Source organism: Mesoplodon densirostris, chromosome 15, assembly GCF_025265405.1.
Source record: "Mesoplodon densirostris isolate mMesDen1 chromosome 15, mMesDen1 primary haplotype, whole genome shotgun sequence".
In the NCBI taxonomy this organism is placed as follows: Eukaryota; Metazoa; Chordata; class Mammalia; order Artiodactyla; family Ziphiidae; genus Mesoplodon; species Mesoplodon densirostris.
In genome coordinates, this window is record NC_082675.1 from 89,461,136 (window position 1) to 89,477,332 (window position 16,197).

General features: G+C 58.4%; 1 protein-coding gene across 5 annotated transcripts in view; it reads left to right on the plus strand.

The window, feature by feature from the left end:
- The first annotated feature begins 5,932 nt into the window (after window positions 1–5,932).
- NFATC1 (nuclear factor of activated T cells 1) overlaps window positions 5,933–16,197 on the plus strand; it is a 103,731-nt gene continuing 93,466 nt past the window's right edge. For 3 of the 5 annotated variants that reach the window (XM_060118765.1, XM_060118768.1, XM_060118767.1), the window contains exon 1: window positions 5,933–6,381. In XM_060118765.1, the coding sequence (XP_059974748.1) occupies window positions 6,255–6,381 (127 nt within the window). In that variant the 5' untranslated portion in view covers window positions 5,933–6,254. Of the gene's footprint in view, window positions 6,382–10,919; window positions 11,383–16,197 lie in introns of those variants that run through there. The other 2 variants (XM_060118766.1, XM_060118769.1) reach the window with 1 other exon arrangement.

Sequence of the window (16,197 nt, forward strand, 5' to 3'; positions counted from 1 at the left end):
TCCTTTAACCCTCACCACAGCCCACGAGGTAAAGACCTTGATGAAGGCTCCCGTGGGTGCAGCGCGGGACTGGAATGCAGACTCCATGTCAACCTCTGCCCTGCGAGCGTGAGCTCAGCTGACCTGCTTCACAGTGAAAACGGAGAAAATCATCTGAAAGAAAACAACCATTTAAAGCCTCTGTAAATGCTCCTAAGGACAATGGCGAATGAAACATCTGTTCAAAAAAATCTATGGAAACTGCTTTGAAAAGGAGAGTCTTTGGTGTTTGAACCAAGACTGCCGCAGTGTCCCAGCTCAGCAGGGAGGGCGCTCCAGTCCGGAGGCTGCAGCCACCAACGCGGGGCTCCCTGTCCCCGTGGGCTGAGTCCCCAGGGAGTGCGGCTGGGAAGAGGGGCACCTGCTCCCACTCAGCCCCCACCCCTGCAGTGGAATGGAGGCTGTACCTTGAGAAGGCCGGGACCCCAGAGCCCTCGCCCCAGCTTGTGAGGGTGGTTCCATGCCAGGAGAGGCCTGCATCACAGTGAAGGCGCTGAGAATCAAAGGCGAGGAGAACATCCTGAAGGCAGCAAGAGGAGGAGGATGTCCCTTTCAAGGGGCCCCCAGTAGGACTGACCCCAAATGAGACTGGCCTTCTGCAGAGACACTGCAGGCCAGAAGGCAGTGGCTAACACATCCGAAGTGCTCCAAGGAAACAAAGAAACTGTCAACCAAGAATCCCATACTCAGCAAACCTATCTTTCAAAACTGAGGGTGAAATGAAGATCTTCCCAGATACACAAAAACTGAGAAGTGGCTGCTGGCAGATCCACCTTACAAGAAGTAAAGGAAGTTCTTTAGGCTGAAAGCACATGACCCCAGACGGAAACTGAATCCACATGAAGAAAAACAGAGTGCTGTTAAAGGTAAGCAGGTAATTTTATAAAGCAGTACAAATGTATATTTTCCTCCTTTGTTCTAATAACTGATTTAAAAAGCAATTGTATAAAATTATATAGATGTAATGTCAGGCCTATAATTAGTGGAAATGTAATACATGTGTAATATTTTCATCAATAACAGTACCAAGGAAGTGGGTGGGGCCGAGCTGGGCTGGAGGAATTGACTACAGGTGGTAAAGGAAGCACGATTCCAGAGTCCCGCTGAGTTTGCAGCATGACTATTGGTCATTTAAGTAACATAATGCCATAAAAAGGGGAAAAAGGAATAAACCCACATAAGATTAATGTTTATGTATATCACTGGAATTAAGCTAGTATAAATCTGAACCTGATTATGATGTTAAAATGTAAGTGGTAAACCCTAGAACAACCACTAAGGAAATAACTTTAAAAAGGGTAAAAATCAGGCTTCCCTGGTGGCGCAGTGGTTGAGAGTCCGCCTGCTGATGCAGGGGACACAGGTTCGTGCCCTGGTCCGGGAAGATCCCACATGCCGCAGAGCGGCTGGGCCCGTGAGCCATGGCCGCTGAGCCTGCACGTCCAGAGTCTGCTCCAAAACGGGAGAGGCCACAACAGTGAGAGGCCCCGTACCGAAAAAAAAAAAGGATAAAAATCATTAAGGAATTCATAATGCTACATTAGACAACATTCACTTAACATAAAGAAAGCAATAAAGGAAGAATAGAGGAACAAAACAGATGTGAGAAAAATAGGAAACAGGAAAAATGAAATGGCAGATATAAATCCAATGATAACATTAAGTGTGGATGAATTTAACAAGCTGATAAAAAGGCAGAGATTGTCAAACTGGACAAAAAAAGGTAATCCAACTTGCAGCTGGCTATAAGAGGCACACTTTAGATTCAAGGGCACGAATAGACTAAAGGGGTGGAAATATATACTATGCAAAGAACAAGTACGGGAAAGCCGGAATGGCTGCACTGATGTCAGACAAAATAGGTTTTAACACAAGTGTTATTACAAATAAAGAGGGTGTTTCGTAATGATAACAGGGCCAATCCGTCAGGAAGACATAACAATTAGAAACATATGTGCATCTAACAACCGAGCTCCAAAATATATGAAGAAAAGCTGATGGAAGGAAGGGAGAAATAGATGGTCCTACAGCAATAGGTGGAGACGTCAATACCCCACTTTCGATAATGGGTGTCACAACCAGACGGAAGACCCACCAGGAAACAGCAGGCCTGAGCCACACCGTGAAGCAACGAGGCCTGCCAAACGTGCTTAGGACATGCCACCTGCCACAGCGGGACACACATTCCTCTCAAGGTCACGTGGAACATTCTCCAGGGAGGGTGTTCTAGGCTATAAAGCAGACTCCGGCAGCCCAAGGGCAGCACACTGGACGGCAACGCGAGGGGCTACGGAGGTGGGCAAAGACATATCAGACGGGTGATAAGGACCGGGCGGGGTGGGGTGCGGGTGGACTGGAGGAGGGCTCTGGGCATTGGCGGGGGTGAGGCTGAGACTCAGGGTGGGTGGCAGTGAGGTGGGGGAGGGTGGAGGACAGCAGGAGCCTCGCTGAGAGCTGTGCTTAGGGGAGTTGACCGACTGATGACTGAGGCTTTAGACCCGGTGGTGGTGCCTGGAGTGCGTGCTCGGGAGACGAAGGCCCCTGCACTGTTCCAGGGAAGAGGGGTGGGTTAAAAGCGATTTCACAAGTAAAAGCACAGTGTAAACTTCCAAACCCTAAATCCATGGACCTCTAAGGACACCTCAGACCGAAGAAGGACGTCTGGGGGTGCCGACGCAGGTGTGCAGCCCCATCTTTCTCTACTTCAGCCACGACCTGGAGATGTACTGCCATTGGCTTTTTAAAAACAACCTCAGCTAAGTTTACTTAGAAGTAAATACCCTCTTCATAATTCTGATTTTTAACTTCATGCCAGTCTCCACCCTCTGGCTCGCTGCCCCTGTACCCAAGCATACCTGCCAGCACCTCTGTTCAGTCCATGTGCTTCTTGCTGGCTGCCCAGAAGGTGCTGCAGGAAGAACGCACACCTGCCCCTTGCAGAGGATTTAGATGCCCAGAGTGTTTCCAAATGGGAGAACGTGAAGCTGGCCACTGCCGGGCTCACCATGTGGACCTGGCGAGCACAACGCATGCACGTCCAACCCGCAGACGTTTGAGGTGATTTTCACCATCAAGAAGTGGCACCTGGGTGTGCGACTGAGGAACAGGAAGAAAGGGTGGGCCGTGGCCCAGCACCTGCCCAGGAGCCCTGCCAGTGCAGTGTGTGCCCGGAAGCTGCCGCCCTGGAGGCTGGAAAGCCCCAGGCCAGGTGGGCCAGACGGTCCCCAGCGGGGCTCCCGGGGTGGGGACAGAGCATCCCCTTCAGGGCAGCTCCAGCCAGGCCGGGGCTTCCCAGGGCCTCCTGACCGGGTCCCGGACCGCCCACGTCACTGAGGGTGGCGTCTCCATAGCGGTTGTGCTTCAACACAAAAACCCGAGCAACGGCGACTGCAGAGTCTATAGAAAATATTGGGCAGGGTGGATGAATTACCCAAGTGTGCTCCAAGAGAAAGGATTTGGCATCCAAAGGGACTTTGAAAATGGTAAGCTTCTTTGGGTGTATTTGCCCCAATAATCCACAGAAACAACAGTAATCTAAAAATAGTCTTGTTTTCTGTCCTAAGCTCCTTTTAACTTCGTTAGTCATCACCCATCCTTAAAATAAAATCCGTGTAACGTCTCTCCTAGTAGCAGCTATAAACACACTTCGAGAGGAGGCCGGAGGAGCCGGAGAGGCGGAAGGGGAGCGCGGGGGGCCGCGGCGGCGGGGACGGAGGCCCGTGGTCCCGCGGTGGCCGCAGGACCGGCCCGAGGCGGACACGGGGGCGCGCTGGCCGCAGAGCCGCGCCGCTGCCCCCGGAACTCCCTGCGCCCTGGCGCGCGGCCACCGTGGTCCCGGCAACGGAATTAAACAGAGGGAAACAGACGGGGATTCCGTCACCCGGGCGGGGGAATAAGGGGCGCGTTGAGAGCAGACAGGAAAAGAGCTTTTCTGGATGGAGTGAAAATTATTTATTGGAGGAAGAGGAGGAGGGGCGGTGGCGGCCAACAGCCCCCAGCTCGGCCCCTCTGCAGCCCAGGGGCGCCCCCGCCCCCAGGGGGTCCCGCGGGCTCCAGGACCGGGAGACGGTCTCGCGCGCGTGTGAAAGCGCGAGAGGGGCGGACGGGAGGGGATGAGAGTCAGTCTTTAATACAACTTTCCACAACCCCCTTCGCCCCCCGCAAGGACTCGGCCCCCTCCTCCTGGCCCGTCCCGGTAGTGGGGCGGGACCTCTCCACGCAAACTCTCCTGGCAGAACCCTGGCACCGAGGTCTGGGGACACCAGAACGTACAGCGGCCAGATCATTTTAAAGGGAGGGGCGAGGGAGGGGCGTGGGCGGCCCGACACTAGCGCCCCCTGGCGGCTTCCGGCTCTGTTGCACGCCCCGGCCCCTCCGCCCCCGCCCCGCGTCCAACATCCTTGCGGGGTGCCCCCCCAGCCTCGTCGTCCTCACGGGGTCCCTCCAGCCTCGGTGTCCTGGCGACTCCCTCGAGCCTCAGCATACTCGCGAGGTCCCCCTCTTAGGCCCCCAGCCTCCTCGTGGGGTCCCCCACCCCCAGCCCCGGTGTCCACGCGGGGTCCCCCCTCCCTTTGCCTGGGGCATAAGGCGCGTGCCAGGCCCGGCTCTAGCGGTGGGAGCAGACCCACAGGTAGTGGCACCCGAAAAGTGTCCTGACACCCACCAGACACCCGAGGGGAGACCTGCGCCGGAAGAAGGGATTTCAGTCCTGTCCGGTCGACGCCGCTGGGATGAACCGATACCCGGCAGCGGTGACGCGGGTATCGCCCCCGCCGGGCACCTTCTTACTGTTTAATATCGCGCCCGAGGGGCAGCGAAACACACAGATGGGGGTCAAATGTCGCACCTCACTTTCTCCAGGTCCCGGGCGTGGAGTCGTTGAGGGTGCCCACCCGCGCGACCTCCAGGCCTCCTGGTCCCCGCGGCAGACAAGTCTTTTGCTTTGGGTTTATTTTAAACCACATAGGGTGTCGTGCAATAGATTTATGATTTTTATACACCAGACATTTTAACCGCCCGAACAAACACTCCAGTCCCTTCCATCCAAGGCCAACACGAAACTACGGTCCCGTTTTGGCCGCTGAGCCGCGCCGAGGAGAAGCAGCAGGGTCTGAAAGAGGAAAGTGTAAAGTGAAACGGGCCGGTTGGAGAGGTTTCCCCGAGCGCCGGCTCTCGGTTCTCAGACCAGCCCCCGTCGGTTAGAAACCCCGAAGTCGCGCCCGTAAACCGCCCCTGGCCCTCTGGGGCGGGCCGGGGGCCGGCGGCTGGGAGCCCGGGGAGGGGCTCGCGGTTCTCCAACACCCCCCCTCCCCCCAGCCAGCCGTGCAACAGGCAATCTGGGTCGCTCAGATATTTACAGAAGAAAAATGACAATAACTCCACGTCCCGGGACTGCCGTGCAATCTGTTAGTAATTTAGCGGGATGGGAATTTCCTTTCTCGGGCCTGCCAGTGGAAGCGCTTTTCCAAATTTCCACAGCAGGGAAAGCCTGCGATTTTACATAATGACTTCAGCATGCAGGGCCCTCTCGGCACCCCCGTCGTCTCCGGCCCCCCTCCCCGCCCCCTCATTAAAGCAGAGTGTGGCTTTCTCAGGACACCCGCGTGGACCCAGGCGTCCGGGCCGGGCCGTGCGCCGGGTGCGCCCCCGCCCGCCCCCCTTGCGCCCCGCGGGCGCCCCGCGGGCCGGGCGAGCGGCTGCCCGGCGCGGGGAGGGGCGGGCGCTCGGCCGCTGGTCCCCCGGGCCCAACGCTGGCTCGGGCGGGCGGGGGCGTGATGTCACGGCAGGGAGGGGGCGCGGGAGCGGCCGGGCCGGCGGGGAGGCGGGGGAGGTGTTTTCCAGCTTTAAAAAGGCAGGAGGCAGAGCGCGGCCCTGCGTCAGAGCGAGACTCAGAGGCTCCGAACTTGCCGGCACAGTCAGTCACCGCGCCGGGGAGGGCGGCCGGGCGCGGGGACCGGGGCGCGGGCGCACACCTCCGAGCCCCCGCCGCCCGTCAGCCTGAAGGGCTCCCGGGGCCGCCGCAGTCCGGCCCCGCCACGCGCGCACACGCCCCTCACAACGCTTCTCTGGGGCGCGCGGCGCTAAGCCCGGGCCGGCGCGCGTCCGCCGGAGGAGAGGCGTCCTTCCTCGGGAGACCCGGCCCCGCGCGGCGGCGCAAGACGCCCGCTCCTCCTCCCGCTCCTCCCGCCGCCGCCGCCGCCGCCGCCGCCGCGTGGATGCCAAGTACCAGTTTTCCAGTCCCTTCCAAGTTTCCACTCGGCCCTCCGGCTGCAGTCTGCGGGAGCGGAGAAACTTTGGGGCCCTCTGCGCCCGCCGGCGGCACCATGAAGTCGGCAGAGGAAGGTAAGCCGGAGCGGCCGCAGACCCCCGCCGCGGCCCCCGGGGGCCCCCGGCCCCGCGCCCTGAGCCCGGCGCCCGTGCGGCCCGCGCCCGTCCGACCCACGCCCGGCGGGGTCCCGGCCCGCGGAGGGGCGAGCAGGCCGGTCCAGGGTCCGCGCGCAGGGAGGGGCGCGGGCGGCCGGGCGCGCGGCGGGCGCGCTGCACAGATTGGGAAGCGGTGTCCCCCTGGTGTTTCCCCAGAGCAGCCCTGATTTCGAGCGCGCCTTCTTGCCAATAGGTGTCTCCTCTTCTCTAGCGCTGAGTGCGCGCACTTGGCCTTCGCTGGTGCAGCCTCGCGGCTGCTCAGGCTGTAAAAACTCAGTTCAAATGCAGGCGGCTGGGGGACGGGGCGAGGTTAGGGCCGTCAGAACCACGAAGGAAGGACACTTTGGAAAGCAGCGAGGTTTCTCTGGGAAAGAGGGATGGCCGGTTTCTTCCCCCGGGGGGCAAGGCCCCAGGAAGACCAGCGGTACAATGAGGTTGCGGGGGGGCGGTGTTCTGCGCCCCTCCACGAGCTGAGTCGGTGGCAGATTCTTTCCAGGCGCTGGGCCCCGCGAACCGCTCTGTGTGGCGCTGCCCCGCCGGTGGCTCGACCCGCAGGACTAAAAGCCATCAAAGGAGCGGTCGGGCACAGCCCCTGATTCAAGACAGTTTGCAATCTTAGAGACTTGAGAGTTCCAACCGTAGATGTTCCAGGACAGTTTGAAAAGAGACCTCCGAGTTTCAAGACACTTGTTCATAGTCACGAAGATGGCATAAGTGTCTGCCCTGCCCTGAAGGCTGGTGATGGCGAGGCCGCCACTACTGACGGTGCGCTTGCGACCCTCCTGCGTGCGGTCTTAGATCCACAGTCCCCTCACCCGCACCCTCTCAACACCCCTCCCACCCCTGACCAAAGCAGCCCAGAGTTCCTACAGCGTTCCTGAAGGTGTCTGAAGATAGACTCCGAAAGGGGTGACTAGCATCCTAGTCAGGGACCACGATGGAAACTGGGAGACACCTTTCCAAATGCCGTATCAACCCTGAAGTACTTCGTCTAAATTATTTTAAGAAAACTGCCTAGGGCTTCCCTGGGGGCACAGTGGTTGAGAGTCTGCCTGCCGATGCAGGGGACACGGGTTCGTGCCCGGGTCCGGGAAGATCCCACATGCCGCGGAGCAGCTAGGCCTGTGAGCCATGGCCGCTGAGCCCGTGCGTCCGGAGCCTGTGCTCCGCAACGGGAGAGGCCGTAACAGTGAGAGGCCCGCGTACCACAAAAAAAAAAAAAGAAAAGAAAAAGAAAGAAAAAGAAAACTGCCTAGCCTGCCAATGCATGATGAGTACTCATACTTTGTAGGGCAGACACCCTTGTGGGGAGCGCTAGGAAGTAAATGCTACCGTCTCCTGCACGAGTCTAATAAATGGGACGGCCCCTCGTGCGTTACAACTGCAGTTTTCAAACACTGCCAGCTCGGGAGAACTTCCTTATCTTTAGCAAACGTGAGCTCAAGACCATACATTCAATATAAGAAAATCGGTATGGGGTCAGTGTCTTGATGTCTTATGTTATTTCTATGTATTTTCATCAAGGGAGGAAGATGTATCTTATGTTTCTCACCATTTCATCCCAATTTAGAAAATGTTTACATGTAAACAGCAGGTAACATTTACAGGACAAGCTCTTACTGTTAAAAAAAGTTTTAAACGTTGTCGAGATTTTGATTTTACGTCCTTGACACTTATTTCAAAGTTTCTCAACACTGCTTTTTAAAAATGTGGGTCTTTCAAAGTTTAGGTTTCTTTACTTCAACAGTCGGTGGTCTGTCTGCAATAAAGAATCTTTTTTCTCTTACAAGAGGAAAAGGCATCTTTAGGGGGGGGAGTTATTTGTCATGTTTCCAGCTTAAGAAAAGACACTTGAAGCTGTCCCTGCTAAGAGGCAGTACTTCAGGCGTGATGATGCCCTTTGACTAAACAAACTTCGGTGTATTTACAAGGACTACAGGATTAGGCTAAACAGAAAGTATGATCTAATCCTTCATATAGCCAGGCCCAGGGTATGAGAGGCAGAGACCCTGCCTGCAGGTCCACGCCTGCCTTGCTGAGGGCTGGCGGAATGGATCTGGCCTTCCCCCGCAGGCCCGGCTGGGCTTTAGTTGCCCATCTGAGAATCTCAGGGATTCCCCAGCGCTCCCCTCCAGTGTCATGAGCATCTGGTAAAAGCTCACTAGGCACTGCTGTTTGGGAAGGCCCTGTGCTTGTTCTTCTGCGTGGGGAATGCAGAGAAATGCAGGCCTTGTAGGTACACCCACCCACCCATTCAGAGGTTGTTCCACACAGAATGCCCGGGGCTCTCCAGAACGGAACAAAGCCTGCGCTGTTCTCCTGCCACTAAACTTCGCAGGCGTTGTTTCCTAATCCAGATTAGAAAAGGCCCTGCTGCTCTATCACACCCAGGGCTGGAGTTCTGGGCCCGGTGCACACCGGCAGCCTCTGACAGGAAGCGCCAGCTAAACATTTCCATCAAGACGGGAGTGTCTGCTGAATTGGCAAATAGCTCCAAAGCATTTACAAGACGAAAGGCACGGGGGTGCTGGTAAGAGGAACAGTTAAAAAACGGCCACCCTATCCGGTTACCTTGGTGGGGGATCTGAAAGTAGGTGGGGATCAGCTTGGCCTTAGGATAAAGCAGACCCAAGTCCTGACCCTGGGGGGCTCGGGTGCACCCGGAAGGGTAAACCCACTTTCTCCTGGACAGAACAGTTGAGCGAGAAGTTTTAGTCTAAACACATGGTAGAGGCTGTTGTTTGTGTGTAAATTTTTGGTGGGGGCGAGAAGGTGGCTGAACTTAAAAAAAAAAAAAAACTCGAAAAGAGAGAAAATGAAGTGTTGTGGCTTCTGAACGGAAAACAGAACTTCCATTTGCCTGAAGGTCAGCAAAAAAAGCAAACTAAAACAAAACAGCCCTCCAACATACATCTCAAAGATAGAACTATTATTAGAAACTAAATCAGGCCAAAGTGAGCTATAGTTTATCACTGGAGAAAACCAGCGATTTGGAAAGGGTCATGAGAGGGAAAAGGTTTGGGGGAGGGGTCACGTGATTCCCAGGTTATCTGCTTCCGAAAAAAGCAATCCCCACGGGGCCAGAGGGCCTGCGGGGCAGAGAGCAGGACTCGTTTGATGAGCAGCGGAGTTGCAGAAACGGACACTTGTGCACCCTCCTCCTTTCCCACTCGACTCCCCCCACTTGGGTCATCCTCAGCCTCTCACACCGCCCTCTCGGCCACCATTCTCTTGCTCTTCCAGATGCTGGTGTCACAGGGTGCCAAGATTCTCGGGAAGTTAGAACGGACTCCTGGGAGAAAGTCCTGGGGAGAGTTGGTGCTCAGGCGGGCCTAGCTTTTTATACTGATGTTGTGCAGATGGGCTGCTCTGTGTCCGGGCCTTGGGTTTCACCCCCCGCGAGCTCTCCCTCAACCTGGGAAAGCTCTGGAGTCACTCACGGGTAGCTGGCAGGATACTTGTGCGTGCACAGGCGTGTGCATGCGTGTTTCAGGAATCTGAGGGACTAAAGTGAACAGGGTCCCAGAAAGGAAGGGTTGCCGGTTGGGCATCAGCCTGCGAGCGGCAGGCCGCGCGTAAAGGCGGCAGGCGTGAGCAGCAGTCCGGCCTCAAGGTGCGAAGGAGAGCGCGCTCCCAGCCCCGACCAACCCGCCACCTTCCTCTTTCGGGCTCTGGGATCTGGAAAACGGTGTTCCCTGTGTTCGTTGCTCTTCCGCAGCGGGTTGGGGAAGAAGCGGCTCCTTTGAAAGCGAGCCCTGCGGTCCAGGGAATTCTACTCCGGGCCCAGCCCGCGGGGCTTCGGCTGGACGTGCGCGTTGTAAACTCGGCAGCAACCGAGACGGGCTGATCCTCGTCCTACGAGGGGCCCGGCAGCGGGGAGGCCCCTCTAGGCACGTTCAGTAGGTTGGTGCGGCGTCAGCAGCAGTTCGGGACTCAGGTATTGATCTTCGCGACCCTCTGCCTCCGGGTGCCGCCAGCCGGCACCGACCGCGGTGCCCGCCTCCCGGGAGTGAGACCGCAGGCGGGCGGGGGTCCACCGCCGGCTCCCGTCCTCGCGCGCCCCCAGCCTCTGCCCACCCGGCTCCGGCCGCAGGGGCGCTCGGGCGGCAGGGCGGACGGAGGTGGCTGGACCCCGTGTCCCCTCCCTCCAGCCCCCGGCGCACGCGTATCCCGAGTGCGGACCCGGGGGGCACTCGGGGGTCTCGCTCGCGCGGGGGGGAGCGGACCCCGAGAGCCTCCTGGGGGCCCCGGGCGCGGGTGTGGGCGCCGCGAGCCGGGACACCAGTGAAAGGCGTGCGCTCCAGCTCGCGGGGAGAGTTTATTTAAAACTCGGAAGCCGGCGGCCGGCAAGCTGCTTGTTTATGTAAACCCGGAAACAGCGGGGGGAGGGGCGCGGCGGGGGAGGGCCGGGGGGAGGGGCGCGAGCGGGAGTCACGTTACCCGAGGACGCGCGGCCGAGCGCAGGGCGCAGCCGAGCCCCGGGCGCCTCGACCACAGGTGCCCGCGGCCGGGGCCCCGACCGGACCCCCTCCAGGCCCCTAACCCCGACCCCGACCCAACCTGGCATCCCGACCCGACCCCGACTACGGACCCCAGCCTGACTCCAGTCCAGGACCTCTACCCAGGCCTTGACTCCTGACACCGGACCCCGCCCGACTCCAGCCTAGATCCCGACCCCGGACCCCGACCCGGGACCCCAACCAGGTCCCCGACCCCCGACCAGACCCCGAACCCAGAATCCGATCCCACCCGTGACCTCCGACCCCGACCCCGGACCCCTGACCTCGGACCCCGACCCTGACCCTCTGATCTCTGACCCCCGACCCAACATGACGGGGCTGGAGGAGGACCAGGAGTTCGACTTTGATTTCCTCTTCGAGTTTAACCAGAGCGACGAGGGCGCCGCCGCGGCCACCGCAGGTGGGTCCGCGCGGGGCCGGGGCGCAGGGAGGGGACGCGGGGCCGGGCGGGCCGGATCCGCGGCGGGAGGGGCGAGCCCGGAGGCGCGCCGCGACTCCCGCCCCTCTGCCCCGGGGCGTCCTCCAGTCTCCCGTCCCCGACCCCCCCGCGGCGCCAGGGGCGGGGGCAGCGCCCATAGCCTCCCCAGCGGGTCAAGTTGAGGGGCGAGCGGGGGTAGCGAGGGAGGCCCCTTTGGAGTCGGCAGATCCCCCGGCCAAGTGTGCTGGGCTCGGGGCCGCACTCCAGCTGAGCCCTGAGCGCATTCCCGCTGGAGGGGCCTCCTCTTTAGGGCGGGGCGCCGCTCCCGCCCGGGGACAGTGTGCCAGGCCCTGAACTTGGACGTCCTGGCGGGGCGGGGGCCACGAGCTCCCTAAGGCTGCCCGCCCGCTCCCTGTGCCCTCAGCGCTGAAGCCTCCCTCGCCCCCCGCCCCAGGAAAAGTTCCAATGGAACTAGCCTCCGGTACGTCGGACCACCAAGTTCCCTGGGCCTTTCCTTTCTTTCGTTTTCTCTTCTCGGTCAAAAATAAAGGTTCTACTTAAACAGAAGATAAAGGGACCCCCCAGCCCCCCAGGGTGTGTGCTCTTGGATAAGAATAAGCCCTTGAATGATCACGCCCCCTTTTACTGGAAGACCCAGTCTGTGCCTGGGGTCGCCCTGCGTGCAGGGAACCAAGAGCCCCCTCCTTGCAGCCTGGCTCTCCCCGACCTGTCTTTCTGCCCCCTGTCGGCCCCCTTTCTGTGTCTGTCTTCAAGATGTTCTCTCTGTCCCTGCCCACGTGGCGGTGAAGTGGTGAAGCTGAGCCCAGCACACTTGGCACTGGCGGGCGCCCGTCTCTGCAACGACTGTATAATATTTTCCGTATCATTCACTGCTCCTCTTTTAAAAGTGCAACGTCCTGCTCGTTTTTGTATTTTTTTTTTTTCCGGTACGTGGGCCTCTCACTGTTGTGGCCTCTCCCGTTGCGGAGCACAGGCTCCGGACGCGCAGGGTCAGCGGCCATGGCTCACGGGCCCAGCCGCTCCGCGGCATGTGGGATCTTCCCAGACCAGGGCACGAACCCGTGTCCCCTGCATCGGCAGGCGGACTCTCAACCACTGCGCCACCAGGAAGCCCCCTGCTCGTTTTTTGAAAAAATAAACGTTCCAACCAGGCCAGGGCTGCCTGAATCTGCCCTCCCTAAACGTCTTCTCTTTTCCACTTCCGCGGCTGTGCCGTCTCCAGGCCTTTGGGTCAGGGGGAGCCAAGGCAGGCGAGGGTGGGAGAGCGAGGCAGTTGTCGGAACAGATCTGGGGCCGGAAGTGGAGAAACAGGCCCTGAAGGCCTTCAGCACTTGCTGGGGTTCGGCTGGGCTGTCTGTGCGCAGGTCCTGGCTGGGCTTCCTGGGTTGTTTCCACCAGAAGACTTTCTCCCTTGGTATCCAACCCCCTTTTCAGTCTATTTAGCAAATATCTTTGATGAGAGGCTTGGTGATGCGTGGACCGCACTCCTGACCTCTTCAGGGTGTGAAAGCCAGTCCAGGACAGGGACTGCCATGCTCGTCCTGTGTCCTCAGGGGCTCTGCTGCCCGCTTGGTGCTTGGGAAGCTCCCAGAGTTGGGGAAGGCCTCACGGCCTCCCCGTCTCTTTGCATGTCTGCTTCCCCCGACAGCAAGCTGAGTAACACTCTCAAGGTGCGTTTTCAGCCTCACTGCCAAGCATACAGCCTCCACCCCAACCTCCACCCCAACCTCCAGGGACCACAGTCCCATTGAAGCCTCCTGCAGGAAGGCCTCGGGGTGCTGGCAGCTGGGACCCAGCATTCACCAGGCTTTGGGGGAGGGGCAGCTGGAGAGAGCTCTGGGCAGAGATGGAAAGGGCTCCTTCCCCTTGTCAGGGTGTTAGGAAGAAGTTGATAGAAAACATTCCTTCTTATCTATTTATGTGAGAAACACTCATACTTTTTTCTTTTTTATTAAGACTTTTTGAGAACAGTGTTAGCTTCACGGCAGAATTGGGTGGAAGGTATAGAGATTTCCCCCTCCTCCCACAGGGACGGTCTCCCCCACTATCAACATCCCCACCAGATGGTACCTTTGTTACAGTCGATGAACCTACACTGACACATCATCACCTAAAGTCTGTAGTTTACATAGGGTTCACTCTGGGTGTTGTACATTCTGTGGGTTCGGACAGGTGTGTAATGACATGTATCCACCATCATGGGGTCATACAGAGTGTTTTCACTGCCCTAAACATCCTCTGTGCTCCCCCTGTAGCTCCCTCCCTCCCGCAGCCCCTGGCACCACTGATCTGCTCACCGGGTCCACAGTTTTGTCTTTTCCAGAATGTCCTGTAGTTGGACACACAGTGCTCAGCCTTTTCAGATGGGCTTCTTTCACTTAGCAACATACATTTACGTCTCCTCTATGTCTTTTCGTGACTTGATGGCTCTAGTGCTAAATAATATTCCCTTGTCTGGATGGACCCCAGTTTATTTATCCATTCAACTTACCAAAGGACATCGTGGCTGCTTCCAAGTTTTGGCAATTATGAATAAAGTACTTTCTTCTTGTTCTTATTAGTTGCTAACATTCCATTGTAACTATTAATTATTAAGTTCATGATTACATTGTTATATTAAATTCTTCAGCTCTTAATGGGTGACAGGAGTGACTTCACATTATTTCTGGAATGAACCTGGATAGAAATAAATGAATGAATGACTAATTCTGAGATCGATTGTGAAGCGAGCTGACGCAGAGCTTTAGAGATGATACTGAACCAAAAGTGGGCACTTTCTCAAAAGGACACAGCCAGCCCTGACCTTGGGGTCCCTCGTCCCTGTCACGATTTTCTCTGAGTTGAGAGCGGCATCTTCTCACCTGTCACCCTGTCACTCCCGCCACCTCTTGCGCTGGGACGTGTGGCACCCGGGTGTTCGAGGGGCCGTGGGTCCTGGGGTTCTTTATTTCCAGAGCACTTGGCAGGTGCGGATAGACAGTCAGCCACCATTTGTTGGGAGAAAGAAAAGAGAATTTTAAAAATAATCTGCCCTGGGCTGGGCTGGGCAGGGTGTTGTTTGCCCTCCTGGGGCCGCTCCCGGCTCCTCTAGGGAGGAGGCTGGGCGTTGGGCTTCCCTCTCTGGGGAGCAGGCAGAGAGCCTCCTGCTTCTCTCTGGGTCTCAGGAAATAGCTGCTCTGCCGGGCGGCGGGCGTGGCCCTGCTTCCCGCCCGCCTGGGGCTCCTGTTTTCTAAGTTATTTTGGCCGCTGGGCTGGGGACTGTCGCCCTGGCAACTCAGGAGGAAATGGGCCGGGCCTCGGCCTCCCGGTGGCCTCGAGGGCAGGTCCCTCGCCGCCACCTTGACTGTGCAGGATGGCGTTTCACAGCTCACGTGTGAAAGGGGGCATCTTATGATGACGTGAAGATTTGGGGGCGTTTTTATTCTCAGTTCCCTCCTCAGCAGTGGTGATGGTGATGGCGAGGACGCCGCAGAGGCCCGCGTGTCTGCGCAGGAGGGCGCGGGGCCGGGCGCAGGCGGGGAGGGCTCGGGCCCAGCACCCGGAGCGCAGGCGGCCCCTTGGCCTCTCAGCACAGGTGACTGGCCTTGCACCTTCAGCTCAGCAGCCCCACAGTTCCAGAGATGTTTCCACCAGCGGGCTGCTCTGTCCTAGAGGACATTTTAATTCTCTGTGGTGTGTGTCAGAGGAAGGCCACAGCGACTCATGGCCACGGGGTGTTTTTAATTCCTTAAACGTGGGGCCTGGAAGGTGAAGACCTAAGGCAGTGAGGCTGGGGCGTCGGAGCCCGACCCCGTCGGGACGCAGGGGGCCCCTGTGAGGACGGCTGCTTGTTGCCTTTGGAAATCGTCTCCCTGGCAGGCAGTGGGCTGACCGGTGCCCTCAGAGCTGTGTCTGTCTGTCACCCACGGGCCTGGCCACCCTCGGTGGTGCCCTCCTGCCCTGCCCAGTAAACAGCTCCCGACAGAAAGGTCCTGGCGTGGAGCGTCTTTTTTGTTTTGTGTTTTGTTTTGTTTCCACTACCTGCGAAGTATAGTCTTGCCGTGAGGGACAGCGCCCACGGCTGGGGAGAGGAGGCCTGGCGGGGCGTTTGGACGCCTGACTGCCAGGCTGCTTCCAGTTCTATTTCTAGCTTCGTGTCCTACGGCTCAACCCCAGCAAATGCTGAAGGGGATGTTCCATACAATGAAAAGCAAAAGTCGCCATGACGGGCTCCTTCTCAGGGTCTGTGACCGACGGGGGACGTGGGCAGGGGCAAGGTGGCTCCCACTGTCTCTGGTGAGACGGCTGCCATGTGCGGGGCGAGGGCGCAGCCAGCAGGGCACTCCGCGTCCCCGTTGAGGGCCCGGATGGCGCTGGGCAGGGGTCTGAGCGGTCGGGAACCTGCTGAGATGCAGTCGGCCATGGTGGAAGGACACGGATCGACTTTTTTGGTGGTTGTGCAGAGATGATGTGATTGTGTGGTTCTGAAATACGTGAGCTTTCAGAACTAGAGGAAATACTTCCGCCAGCTCTGGCCTGTTGAACGAGCTGAGGATGGAGCTCGCAGTGGGTGCTGGACCCACCGGGAGCTGAGGCGCGGTCCGCGGGCTCCAGGCACGCCTACTCCCCACGCTGACGTCCATCTCTGCGCCTGCCCCCACCGGGGACCTGGAGGCGGCATGGCTTCAGAGATGAGCCACGCTTTCATGAATGTCCACTATATGAAGCCGTTTTGAATAAGCTGTCCCCAATATTTGCTTAGACTCCTGCGCTGTAAGTTGATGAATCTCCTGGGCG